At 48.6% G+C, this 14,329-nt stretch overlaps 1 protein-coding gene across 1 annotated transcript in view; it reads left to right on the top strand.

Annotated features, from left to right (window-relative positions):
* Nucleotides 1-12,491, top strand: part of HIP1 (huntingtin interacting protein 1) — a 158,182-nt gene extending 145,691 nt beyond the window's left edge. The window contains 9 exon segments of the mRNA XM_038539146.1: nt 786-844; nt 1,188-1,281; nt 2,592-2,692; nt 2,953-3,058; nt 4,043-4,166; nt 4,598-4,659; nt 7,845-7,953; nt 8,672-8,753; nt 9,025-12,491. Of these exon segments, the coding sequence (XP_038395074.1) occupies nt 786-844; nt 1,188-1,281; nt 2,592-2,692; nt 2,953-3,058; nt 4,043-4,166; nt 4,598-4,659; nt 7,845-7,953; nt 8,672-8,724 (708 nt within the window). The 3' untranslated portion in view covers nt 8,725-8,753; nt 9,025-12,491.
* The last annotated feature ends 1,838 nt before the right edge of the window (nt 12,492-14,329 follow it).

Below are 14,329 nucleotides of genomic sequence, written 5' to 3'. Positions count from 1 at the left end.
CTCTTATAGCTTCTTATAGCTTCTTGACTTTGTCAATAGTGACATTGCCCCCCTGGATGTATCTAAATTGTTCATTAAGGCTACAGAGGCCCCCTGTAAGACCAGCCAAAACCCAGACTCACCAGGGTCCCTGAGGAATAGAAGATGAGAAGCCTCTCACCTCCTTTAGTGTCAGGCCATCCTCTGTCACAGTTCCAGACTGACTGCTTGCTGGTCCTATGACTTGGGTAGGCCATTCCATTAAGCTCACCAAGTTTCCATTTCTACATGATGGCAGGAGTAATAGTACTTGCCTCAGAGGGATGTTGTAAGAGATAATGCACATTTATCTTACTTAGTGCCAGGTACCCGTAAAATCAACAGACATGATGGTCTCAGGGAAAAGCTGAGTTGAGGGAGTGGCATTGGGAAAGTCACATATGGCTCCTTTGGTGGAAGACTCTGGCTGCCCATCTTGGCATGAGTACCTGCTGATCAGGTACTCACTGGTAGCAGCTGCCCCCTGTTAGTGGGGTGCCATAGCTCTAACAGTTCTGCACTCATCAGCCTGGGAGCCAGCATGTTGAGACAGACCCTCAGTGGACAGTAGAGCCAGTCTGCAGGGGCTGCTTCCCACTGAAGGGATCAGAAGCCTGGATTCGTTTCTCAACTCACCAGGTTGTGGATTGGCCCTTCTGGGTTTGGGTTTCTCAGCTACAACAGGAAGCTGGACACAGAGTATATCAGGATGCCCGTGAGCCCTCAGTAGCCATGATGCACTGAGAAAACCTGCTTCTTTTTAACAGGAGATGCTCAGCAAATCCCGAGCTGGAGACACAGGAGTCAAATTGGAGGTGAATGAAAGGTTAGTCTGAGCAGCATGATGGCACTTAGGTGATTAGGTTGAGTCTCTCCTGCAGTGGATTATACCAACTAGAATAGAACATTAGCAACCACAGGCAACATCTAAGTCTGTGTAGTTGTCAATATTATCTTGATGGTAATATTGCCATTGCATTTTAGGGGAAAAGAAACCCCAAGAAGCATCACATAACTGTCCCCAGCCAAGTCTCCTTCCTCACATGCCTTTGTATGGAGATGTATTCCCCCACCGCCCTTCTGATCCGAAGTTTGCCTGTGTTTAGACATGAGAAAGAGAACAGACTCCTTCACTGTTCTTGGTCCCTGACTTTTTTTCCCCCACCCAGGATCCTTGGTTCCTGTACGAGCCTAATGCAAGCCATTCAGGTCCTGATTGTGGCCTCTAAGGATCTCCAGAGAGAAATAGTGGAGAGTGGCCGGGTAAGCATGGATGAGGGCCCCTGGACATCATTCACAGACTCCCCATTCACAGAAGGGCTACATCTGCTCAGTACACTCATCTACATTCAGCGAAATCCACAGGGGCTGTCATCTTGTCCCGTGTATCCATCTGAGGGCACATCCACCACTCATGGCTGAGTGCAGATGCCCTGGGGAAGAAGTGGGGGGCAACTGCCAGGTCCCCAGGGGGACAGTCAGCCTGAGTCTCCAGCTGCAGGGTCATTAACCTAGGCGACATCATCAGAACCTGCTCTGGAGACCCTGTGCATTGCAAGTCTGGGCCCTTGGAGGAATAAAGGAGAGCTTTTGGAAACTGGGCAAACAGAAGGGCCAGCCTGGCTGCTGACCTTTCATGGGCGTGGCCATGTCTCCTTCCTGTGGCAGAGTCAGCTGGCAGTTATTCACAGGCCAACCCTGCTCCAGTCTCTGGTCCATGTCCTCACTGGGTTTTCTCCATCCTCTGCTGGCCATACTATCATCATGTTCTTCACACACCCTGTATGCAGCCGCCACTCAGGAGACCAGAGGCCCAGGGAGGGATTCCTGAGCCTGAAAACTATTCCTTCAAAGAAGGAAGCCATCTCTGTCTTGGTGGTGGTGCTTTTTCTCAGTCCAAGACAGGGTGTTTTCTATCTCCAAAATAGAGAGTCTGAGCAAGGAGCACCTGTGGATTCTGAGACTATCAGACACTTCCAAAGCATGAACTCATTTTAAAATTCCGAGGAGAAATCATTTGTTTCAGTTATTCACTGTGTACTCTCCTCTTTCAAAATTGGAGCGAGTTGGGATCCCTGGGTGGCACAGTGGTTTGGCGCCTGCCTTTGGCCCAGGGCGCGATCCTGGAGACCCGGGATCGAATCCCACGTCGGGCTCCCGGTGCATGGAGCCTGCTTCTCCCTCTGCCTATGTCTCTGCCTCTCTCTTTCTCTCTGTGTGACTATCATAAATAAAAAAAAATAAAAAAAAAATTGGAGCGAGCAGTTAGACTTCTCTCAGATCATGTTGTTCATATGTGCACGTGAATATGTATATATTCTTGTCTACAACTTGGAAATGTGATATAATAAAAATGCTATGTAAGTTTTGGAGTCAGAACAGCCTAGGATTTACTTCCACTATTCCCTGCATGAATTTGGGAAAAGGATTTTTGCTTTTCTGAATCTTCATTCTCTCATCTGTAAAATGGGGTGATAATGCTTAGGTCCTGGGGTTAGTGTGAGGTATGAGAGTAATAGACATAAAAGCACCTGGCACCCAATAAAAGCTAGTCATTATTTTCACTTCCTCAGGGCACAGCATCACCTAAAGAGTTTTATGCCAAGAATTCTCGATGGACAGAAGGACTCATCTCAGCCTCCAAAGCCGTTGGCTGGGGAGCCACTATCATGGTGTAAGTGTCTGTCACTCCTCCAATTCCATGGATCCATCTCAGAGAACAGCTGAGGGGAAAAAAGTCTGCCCCTTAGAAACAAACTGTTGATAGGGAAGTTAACTCAAAGTTTAAAAGGGAACCTGGGTCTCCTTGGGCCTCACAGGTAGGCAGGCTGTGCTTTCTAAATAGCCAGGGTGATGGGTGCGGTCTGGAGGTGGGCTCATCAGGGGTTGCAGCTGTCCATGACATAATTTATCTTGTCTCTTCCTGACAACCAGGGATGCAGCTGATCTGGTGGTGCAAGGCAGAGGGAAATTTGAGGAACTAATGGTGTGTTCGCATGAAATTGCTGCTAGCACAGCCCAGCTTGTGGCTGCATCTAAGGTAGGACCTGAGCAGGACTCCCTAGAGCACTGTAAGGTCCGGCTAGGTTGGAGAATACTTGGACTGTGGAGCCTGCCCCAAGAACAGATCCTATATCCTATAGGACCCTTTATCCAGGGTCCTATACTACCCTCTTCTGAGAGCCTGTCATCTGTCAGCAAGGAGCTCTTCTGCCCGGCTGGCCACACGGACTCTTAGCTCTCATTGCTTTTGTGAAAAGTGGCCTTTAAGGATTCCAGCCATGCTGATCTCTGATGAACTCTCAGGGCATTCAAGGAACACTCAAATAAGGAATATGTCAATGCAGTGAGCTGGTTCCCTGGCTTGGCTCCAAGGTTCCATAGCCAATGGCTGCTGCTTCTTAAGAATCTCCATATTTTTTTTTTTTTTAAGAATCTCCATATTTGAACTATTGCCCTGACTAATTGTAATACAAAGCTTGTTACCAAAAACTGTGAGTTTTATAGTACCCCAGGGAGCCTTCTTATCATCCTTGTTTATTACTATCTCAAGATTTGTTTCTACAACTGGAACAGTTATCACAAGAAAGGGTAGAGCTAGAATCTGAGGCTACCAAACAAATAAGCCAGGAGTCATTTTTGATGTTAGAGATATGTTGGGAGTTGACCCTGTAGGCAGCAATTTTTTTAAAAAGATTTGTTTATTTGAGAGAATGAGAGAGCACGAGCATGCACACAAGCAGGGAATGGGCAGAGGGAGAGGAGAGAATCTCCAGAGCAGACTCCTCACTGAACATGGAACCCAACACCAGGCTCGATCTTAATCCTGAGATCAGAACCTGAGCCAAAATCAAGAGTGGACACTCACCCGACTGAGCTATCCAGGTGCCCTCTATAGGCAGCAATCTTTAAGAAGTCGACTAGTGACCACAGCGGATCCTGTATGTTTGTCAAGAGCCATCGGACCAACTATTTGATTCAATTCTTGCCACTGTATGACCCTAACTCTGCTTGGTCCTGGCAGGTAAAAGCTGATAAGGACAGCCCAAACCTGGCCCAGCTGCAGCAGGCCTCCCGGGGGGTGAACCAGGCCACCGCCACAGTTGTGGCCTCCACCATTTCGGGCAAATCACAGATTGAGGAGACAGGTAGCCTCCCAGAAGCAATGCTTTTCTTTTCCATCCCATTCAGCTATTCTTCCTCACGATCCCAGTTTCCCACAACTCTGTGTCCACATTCCCTGTTGTCATCTTTTCTACATGCCTACTTACTTTCTCATAAACTGGGACACCACGAAAGCATGCTATTTGTGTCACCATGGCAACAGGCCTTAAGGTAGATTTTCCATTTAGTGATTTCTCTGGATTCAAAGACATGACTCTCCAGGCCTGGTTGTCTCTGGCAGGTGGTGGGGGTATGGGGGGTTGGCACTTCCTCCCCATCTCTCCGTCAGTGACGTTCACACGCATTTTAGAAGCTAGCAAACCAAGCGTTTCAGCAGAGCGCTGGCATCAGCTGCCTCTCAGGTGAGAGTCAGCCAGGAGTGTCACCTGACAAGACCTTCCCTCCACTCTTCCAGATAATATGGATTTCTCCAGCATGACACTGACCCAGATCAAACGCCAAGAGATGGATTCCCAGGTAGGATCCCCACTTCTCAGTCTGCTCTGTCTGTTGCCAGGGATACTGACCCCAAATATTATCCCCATCGAGAGAAGCATGTAGGGGAAAGACTTGGGGAAGAAACAAACAGAGATGGACCCAATAGCCCAGGAATGAACGTAAATGATGCTGGAAGGGACACTGGAGTGGAGACAGGTGGAGACAGATAGGTTAAAAATAGAATCTTAACTCTTGCTCACTAGTCTCGGGACTGGTTTCCCCCTCACCGTGACCACCATGGGTCTCCTAGCCGACATCAACTAGCATTAAATATCTTAATGATAGACGGGTTTTTTTTTTTTCTTTTTTTTTATGATAGTCACACAGAGAGAAAGAGAGAGGCAGAGACACAGGCAGAGGGAGAAGCAGGCTCCATGCACCGGGAGTCCGACGTGGGATTCGATCCCGGGTCTCCAGGATCGCGCCCTGGGCCAAAGGCAGGCGCCAAACCGCTGCGCCACCCAGGGATCCCTGTTTTTGTTTTTGTTTTTGTTTTTGTTTTTTAAGTGTAGTTGACAAACAACGTTACGTTACTTTCAGGTACACACGTAGTGATTTGACAATTCTGTATATTACTTGGTGCTCACCATGATAAGTATAGTCACCATCTGTCACCATGCAACATCATGACAGTATTGTTGACTATATTCCCTGTGCAGTACTTTTCATCCCCCTGACTTACTTACCTTATAACCAGAAGCCTATACCTCTTAATCCCCTTCACTTATTTCACCCATTCCTCCACCCATTTCCCCTCTAGCATCCACCAGTTTGCTGTATTTATAAGTCTGTTTCTGGGTGGTGTTTTGTTTTTTGGTTTTGGTTTTGGTTTTTCAGGATTTTTTTAAATTTTATTTATTTGAGAGAGAAAGAGAAAGCATGACAGGGGAAGGAGCAGAGGGAGAGGGAGAAGCAGACTCCCTGCTCAGTGGGGAGCCTGATGCCAGGACTCGATCCCAAGACCCTGAGATCATGACCTGAGCTGAAATCACAAGTCTGATGCTTAACTGACTGAGCCACCCAGGTACCCCAGTTTTTTGGCAATTTTTTAAAACTCTGATATGAATTATTTGTGCATGACCTTGGTTTAAAAAAGAAAAATCGATTCACTGAGGACCCATCGAGGACAATGCCATTTCTCCTAGCTATTTAGTAAAGTTGTGGCATGTAGAGGAGAACTAGGACTCAGTGGGATCCTGGAAAAATCTTGACATCCTTGTTCTAGAGTTACTGGTCCCAGTCTTGGGGTAAAGTCCAGATTGAGACTGTTAAAATCCCTAGATGGGTCACTCATATCTTTAGGAAAAATCACGTGGCCAAATACTGAAAGACCCGAAGTCAGGCTCGAGTCCTTGTCATCTACGTTGTCTTGCTTACTGGTCTCATCCAGTTCCTCCTGACTACAGATTCCATCTATATGCTGATAAGTACCAAATTCTTCTCCCCAGCCTCCATCTTCTCCTTGAGCTATGTGCTTGTCCAACTGCCTACTTGATCTCTCCACTTGATACCAAATACATCTCCTGCGAAATGGATCCAAACCAGGGCCCTTGGTTTCCTTCCCATCCAGATCTGTCCCTCTCCTTGTTTTTTCCACCTCCGTAACTGGAACCCCCCGACCCACACCTGGGTGCTAAGACCTAGGAGTTGTCCTTGGGTCCTCCTTCCATTTTCTCTTCTACATCCAGTCCCCTAGCAGGTCCTGTCAATTCTGACACTCCAAGCTTGAACCTTCCCCCTTTTCCATCTCCCTAACATAGCCTAAGCCACGGTTGTTTAACTCCTAAACTACTGCAAAAGCAGCTTAACTGCAACACATGTGAGTATTTGTTTCCAAGTAGTTCTGTGGCAGGGCCAGGGTGGCAGGGCAGTTGGAGCAGAGAATTGCAAAGAGCATTGCTGGAACAGATCCAGCCTTAGGTTGATAGTTGTTGGAACTCTGTGAAAGGCACACGATGGGATTCACCAGATTGTCTCCATCTTTCGGTACATTTTACATTTTCTACAATAAAAAAATTGGAAAAAAAAAAAAAAAGGAACCACCTAACTGCATCTAGTTGCTTCCACTCTTGCCCTCTTTACAGTTTGTTCAGGTTCTACGTATTTTGAAAAGCATAAATGACAGCATATCACATCTCTGCTTAAAATCTTCCACTCACTTCCCTTTCACACTTAAAATATCCAAACTCCTGCCCCAGCTCAGGGCCCTGGGTGAAATGATCCTGGCCTGTTTCTCCATCCTCCTCTCGTGTCCCTCTCCCTCGCTCATGCGTCAACCACACAAGGCTCCTTTCTGTTCTTCTGATACCCCAAGTTCCTGCCTGCCTGAGTAGCCTTTGCTGATCACCCTTGGCCTTCATCATATGACCCTGTGTCATCTTCATTACGGTCTGATCTGTTCTTGTTCATGAGTTTGTGTGTTCACCCTGCAGGGTAAGCAGGGGCCTTGTGCACCACTGTGTCTCCAGCACCTGCAGCAAAGCCCCAGGTTCATGATGGGTGCTCAGCAAACATTTCTTTTTTTTAAGATTTTATTTATTTATTCATGAGAGGCAGAGACTTAGGCTGAGGGAGAAGCAGGATCCCTGTGGGGAAGTCCCTGATGTGGGACTCAATCGCAGGAACCTGGGATCATACCCCAAGCTGAAGGCAGACACTCAACTACTGAGCCACCCAGGCATCCCTCAGCAAACATTTCTTGAATTAGTACAGAAATAACTAGAATGAATGAGCAGTAGGGATAGCCAGGTACCAGCCTTTCCTTGGTAAGATTGTGCTTTTGCCTGTATGATAAAAACCCTAAGTTGAACCAGCCCCTCAGAGATACCAGAAACAGCTGAGCTGGCTCTTGCCTGGATTTCCAGGAAAGCAGGATTGAAGCAGAAGGGGAACTGGATTGGAACACACCACACAAATAGGCAGGATGTTAGAGTTGTTTTCAGACAGATTTCAGAGGAGCATGAGATAAGCCCTCCTCCCATTCAGGCATTGGGGCTATAAAGCATCCCCTCCGGTAGAGGCTCCCAGGGAGGAAACAGAGGAGCCACTAGGGTAGATGGGTAAATGGGAGAGGATGGAGGAAATCAGCAGAGGAGGAGATGGATTAAGTCAAAGTGAGACCATTGTCAGATGGCTGCTCCAAAAACCTTCTGCTCCTCCTGCAGGTCCGGGTGCTAGAGCTGGAGAATGACCTGCAGAAGGAACGTCAGAAACTGGGAGAGCTTCGAAAAAAGCACTACGAGCTCGCTGGTGTTGCTGAGGGCTGGGAAGAAGGTAGGCCTCTTTAAGGGCCCCGCTTGGACACCATGAGGGCAGGGTGCGTGTGAGGAGGGCTTTCCCCTCAGACATGACAGAACGAGGTGCCCTTCAAGTCACCGACTTCCCCCCTCTTCACTCCTAGAGCGTGTTTTCTCTTCAATTGTAGATAATCTTAAAGCCCAAAACTGGCATAAATTGGGGTGAATTGAAAGCTTTTGTTGTCACCCCTCAAGATCTGAATGCTGACCAGCGAGCTCCTCACTCACTAGCCACCATTCCCAGTGAGCCTGGCACGCAGACAGCAGAGTAGTGAATGAATGAACGGCAGCCAGTGAAGAGCCAGCAAGGGGACCACAAGCCCCTGACTAACTAGAGCCAGCAATGGGGAGCAATGGCCATGCTATAGAAGGGGTCAGGGGCTAGAAATGGAGTTGAGTGGGGGATGTTGGGCCCACCAGCCCAGAGAGGCTTTCTTGCCTGGAGTCTTCTGCTTTCCCATGTGCCCAAAGCGGCCAACTTCATCACAACCAGGACTGCTGACTCTCATGGTCTTGATCAACTCTGGGAGCCAACCACAGACGCATACCAGCCACTCCTGGATGTGTAACTCAGGAAGGTAGAGGGTTATGAGCATGAGGTATTTGAGAGCCCAACGCAGTGGCTGTTTTTGTTGGGGAAACAAATGCATGCATACATGAAGTGCTAGGAAACAAAAATCATCGTTGCTTTTCAGGAACAGAAGCCTCTCCACCTGCGCTGCATGAAGTGGTCACCGAGAAAGAATAGAGCCATGCTGACACCCCACACCTCCGAGTGTAAATCTTGTGGCCCGTCTGTGTGTGTGTTATTTTCCAGCCATAGCCCAAACCCTGGAGGGTCCCCGGTAGCAGCCACACCACTCCCACTGTGCCAGGGACCCCAGTGCCGGGGACCCCAGTGGCCTTCCATGGAAGAGGGGGACCTCCCTCCCAGTCCCGCCTGCTGCTTGACCCCTAGATGCTCAGTGACCTTGTCTGAGGGGCTTGCTGTTTCCAAGAGCCTGGTGAGGGGCCATCTCATACCTTTTCTTCTCTGTTTTCCCCTCAGCCTTTTCTGTTTCACCATCTGCACCAACTCGTGAGCGTCAGAGGGCTGGTGGGCTGCACACCAGGACGCAGGGCCTGAATCTTTGCCGTCAGAGCAGCACGAGCGTCCTCGCCAAGCACGCCAAGGCAGCTCTCCCCTCTCTTGGCAGTTCCATGGATTCCTACTGCTTCTTATGGTGGTTGGTTGGGTTTTGTTTTTTTTGTTTTTTGTTTTTTGTTTTTTTTTCGATTTTCTTCTTTCAGCGTTCCCTCATAGAACCACCTCTCCCAAAGGGAGTACCCCTGGAGCTCTGAGCCACCAGGGGCCCCTAAAACAGCAGTTAACAGCAATGGTGCTGCTCAGGCTTCACCTTGGTGCTCCAAGCCAGCCTCCATGCTGAGTGTCCTGCTGAGCGAGTAGGGGTCAGCCGAGGCCACTCCCCAGGGGCAGGCACCACTTCTCGGCCACACTTCCCTCCAAAGGCAGAAGCAGAGCGAGTGCCTTTCCTTCCCAAAGTGAGAGCCCGGCCGGAGGCCTCTGTCCACCTTCACAAGTGACAGGGGCAGAGAAAGCGGGAAAGGAGGGGTGCATGCGGCCCAGGTCTCAGGAGCACTTGGGCACTTCTTGTGACCAGGCTGAGAAACCTTATCACATGCTTGAGTGTGCTGGTGAGAATAGCCACACTTCTTCCCACTGGCATGAATTTTCCATGCCACCTCCCTTCAGACCCAGGCAGGGCCCTGAGAGGGAGTGTGTGAGGGCTTTCCAATTCCTCTCTCCAAATGTCCGCCTTGGCATCCTCTTGAACCTGAAGAAGATAGTTCCATGTTCTACCTAAGTGACAGACCCAGAAGATCAGGCCAACTTGCTCCCAGCAGGAAAGAACTGTGTGCTTGGTTTGGTATCTTTAATATTTATCACTAACCTCCATTTGGCAGCGGCCTACAGAAAGATGCTTTGAGCAATCAGGATTTGAGGTGTGCCGATGGCAGGGCCGCATTGCTGCCCCAGGTCATAAGTCTTAAAGAATCAGACACACGGCCAACATGCTTCCCAAACAACCAGCCTAGACGCTGAGACAAGTAGGTTCCTCAGAGCCTCTGAGTCAGGAGACTGAGAGAGGGGGACCATTGGCTCTGAGCCCTTGCAGCCACACGTTCCAGGCCCTGGCTGCCTGGACCGGATGAGGACAGAGGGCTCATTGATAGCTTCCTAGAGGCGGGCAGCCTGACACCCCTTGTCCACCTCCAGATGAACCCCAGCATTTAAGTGACCTTCCGATCTTGGACAAACAGTGTCTTCCTTCCTTATCTGTAGCAACTCCTAGGTAGAAGCCAACAAGTACTTCCAGGACCTGTCCCAAAGGAATGTTGCTAAGTGTTGCTACATGACAGGTGGCAAGGCTCCTGTTTGATCACTGTGAATCAGCCCCCCTCTCCCTACCATTGCCCTCCTTCTCTGTGCATTTTCTAGGTAAGGCACTCAAAAAACAGTCTCCCATTAGCTCAGATTCCAAGACTCAGACACGCAATCTCCACATTGGGCTAAAGAGGGCTCAGCAGTAGAAGATGAGCAGTCTTAATGTTTAACACGTCTTTGGGCTCAGCATTTTTCCATCTGAGGCTCAGAAGGAGTGGTGTATGGCACCCTGGCCCAGTTAACACCAATTAAGCCAGTCGATATGTTCTCAGAATTGGTTACCATTTCCGCAGCAGACTAGTTCTCACTTCCAGAGTCTCAGCCAAACTGTTGTGCTCCAAATTACCAGGGGTGGAAAAAAATCTAGTATATCGGACCACACTGGGATTCTCAGAATGACACTCCCTCTAAAAAGAAGCCACGGTCATTTTTAAAAACCTTTGCGGACTTCACATGAGTTATGAAACAGTGAGGAAAGCAGTTAAACGGGAACACAGGCTAATCCCATCTGGCACGAGAAGTATCTGTCAGATGTAGTGTGATTACGTCTGTCATCGCTTGCCTTAGAAGCTAGCCCATCCTCTGGCCAAAATCAAATTGTCCCATCTTGGCTTTTCTAAAAATGAATGTGTTTCTACTTGGTGCGAAATACCTGATTAAAACAGGAATCACATACTGAGGCTAAAAATGAACCTCACAGCCTCTTAAGGTAGTCTCCCAGCATCATTAGTGGCTGAAGTCCCATGGGCCAGGGTACATAGGTCATAGTAAGGCAGGACAACAAAATAATGGCTTAGGACTGAAAAGAGGTCAAAATATAGCCTCTGATTTCGACACTGAGTCGAACAAAAATCAGTGTCTCTGATTTAATTATGGTTGCTCTAATATCTCTAGAATAAGGATATGTGTGTACATAATAAGGAAACAAAATAGAAAAGACCTACCTTTGTGGGGTTATTTTACATCTGAGTCAGGAGTTGAAATTAGACTGTAAGTGTAGATTGTTGGCTGATTCTGCTGCTTACAGCAGGAACCCTAGGATCCTTCCTGAATCTGAGTCCCTAATCCAGTGGCTGGAAGAACCAAACATTGTCCAGAGCATCCTTTCTTGGAAGTGTTTGAGCTGCCAAGTCAACACCAGGGTTTACCAGGTACCATGGGGGTCACAGTGCATGTCGTTTGTTCAGGCAGGTTGGTTTGCTTCGGCCCCTCACTGGTGAGGAGCTGATTCTGAGCTGCTACCTGGGAAATGCTCACTTCGTGGCCAGCTCCTTGGTCCGGAGGGGTCTCCCGGTTCTACTCACCCGGGTCTTTAAAACCGGTAAAGTTCTTGCTACCTTCTACCACCTTTGCCAGTCTCTGGAAATCCTTCCTGCCAGTGAAAGCCTTCGATCCTCGCATTGGCCTTTCAACTCGACCGGCTCTGCCCTGTCTCTGCCATCCTCGGTCCCCCAGAGACCACACTGTCTGTAGCATAGACGACCACCACCACCACCATGGGCCTGCCAGCCTCCACCACAGCAAACTGAGCCAGCTCTCTGCTGCTCACGTCCCCTTTGTCTCCCAGGGTCAGACCAAATGCACGATCACAACCCACAGTGGTGGCACAGCCTCTCACCCCCAGGAGCCAAAGCAACGGAAAATAATTGGTTAGATGCCGTTGGGTCCGATTCTGAGAGTAGATCATTTCCAGACATGTCTTTCAGGTGACCCTCAACTACCTCAGTTTGAAGGCCCTAAACGAAGCTGATTACTACTCCTAGGGACAAACCGAGGGGGTTCAGATAAATCTTGCTGATAACTTATAACAAACTCTCACATTTAGGTTCACAGGGATAGGTTGGGTTTGTTTTTCTTGTTTTTAACCTTTCCCCCCAATTTTCCATTAGAATAGTTCCTATAAATGAATTTCATTCTTTCACTGAGTGCCTACCTTCCCAGGGCAGGTAGCCACTGGCTTTTGTTCCCTTCCAACAATACTTTTATTATGGTATTAAGACCTTTCTTTGTATAATACATTGCATCTGTGTTTTCAATTTTTCAAATAAATATTTCAACCTGGCAATGGAGAGTAGTGGTGTTAACTGACCATCCAAAGTGGTTTTGGGGTCGGGGTCCCAGTGAAAAGCCTACACTTCTATCCTGGGGTCCACTGAATCCCACTTAACCTCTGCACCTCTTAGAGTAGGTCTTAAAGACAGGAATACTTCTGAGGAATACAACTGCTGTAGAGAAACGGGTTTGCACAAGGTAGTCATGCTCCATCCCCTATACACTCTCCTGTCCTTGGGAATGATCAAACAGAACATGCCAAAATCATCGGTACTGTAACTGATCTTGACAGCCAGGTCTGTGCATAAAGTCTGGCATCTCAGGCTATGGATATGCCTTTCTCCACCCTCAAGATGCAAAAGTAACCTGTCACCTTAAAATTGGATGAGACGGTTGCTGCTCAGGGACTGAAGCTGCCAGTTACAAGGGGATTCAGAGCAAGCCAGTCCGTCTGCCAGAGGACCTGCAGAAGGAGCTGATGAATGGGTAGGGCTGGTTGTATGGTGACTTTTCATTATCTGCAACCTCATGCTGCTGGTGCATTAACCCAAGGGGACATCCAAGGGAGGGAGATGGGGAAGGCCCAGGGATGATAAGCAGGAGAACTGCCCAAATGATTCCTCCAATAAGAGAAGGACTGCCCAGTGGTAAGATGATTTGGATGAATACAGAAATGGGAAATGGTTGCCTACACCTGGGATTTTCTGCCCCCTGCAGCAGAATGCAAGTGTGAACCTGTTCCATCTGAAGCACCATTGAGTGGACAGACCTTGGTCACAGCTCTCTTTTTAAGACTTTATTTATTTGTTTGAGAGAGATGGAGTACAAGCAGGGGGAGAAGGAGAGGGACAAGCAGACTCCCCACTGAGCGGGAAGCTGAATACAGGGCTTGATCCCAGGACACTGAGATCATGACCTGAGCTGAAGTCACACGCTTAACCAACTGAGCCACCCCAGCACCCTGGTCACAGCTCTCTTACAGATTGTTCCAGGGCTCAAGTGTGAAGTTGCATCCAGAAAGCCAGGCAGAGGACTTCCTTGAGTTCTGAAGTGTCTTCCAGGGCTCAGATCTGGCCCGGGCCAGCTGTGCTCTCCAGGCAGGGTGTCTCTTCTCTTCCAGGTGTACTCCAGCCCTCAGCCCTCCCCAACCTGTACATGACCTTGACCAGATGCCCCAGAGGCTCTTGGTACTCAGCCTAAGGGGTCTTCCCAGCATCCTGTGGCTGGGCCCCAGTTCTAGAAAGGCAACTTGGCTGGCTGGTCACTCTGGCCAGCAGAGCATTGTAAGGAATCATGAGATTAGCCCCCTAGAGTGATACTAACATGCCATTAAAAAGGGGCATTGAGAGGTGGGAGTTAGGGTTTTTTGGACAGATGAAATTTGTTTGGGGCCTAGGGGTGACCCTGCCAAAGTAAAAAGGAACAAAGGGGTGGACTGGCCAAGAGGGAGGATAGCACAGCAGAAATCTGTGCTGAAGGCATGCAGCTGAGATGTTCTGTACTGTCTGTCGTCTGAAGTGAGTTCATCTTGCCCACCATGTTGTCCCCAGTCTCTAATGCATTCCCAAACATACAGTAGGCCTTCCAGCATTTGGGGGTGAATATGAATGATTTCTCTTTTTACACTGCATTCTTAGTTATACACACATGTGATGCATCCATTTATTGTGTGAGCACTGAAATTTTCAAAGATGAAGATTTTCTGTTCTTCACCCTCACACATTATGTGTTACCACGTCTGCTCTGTGGGGCTCTGGGGATGCAGCAGAGGGCAGAAACACACCCACCCTCTGGAGCTCACAGGCTATTCAGGGAAACAAGTAGGATAATCAGGGAAACAAGTAGGATAATCAAA

Source organism: Canis lupus, chromosome 6, assembly GCF_011100685.1.
Source record: "Canis lupus familiaris isolate Mischka breed German Shepherd chromosome 6, alternate assembly UU_Cfam_GSD_1.0, whole genome shotgun sequence".
NCBI lineage: Eukaryota > Metazoa > Chordata > Mammalia > Carnivora > Canidae > Canis > Canis lupus.
The sequence above is the reverse complement of the archived record's forward strand: the minus strand, read 5'-3'. Positions and strand labels throughout refer to the sequence as shown.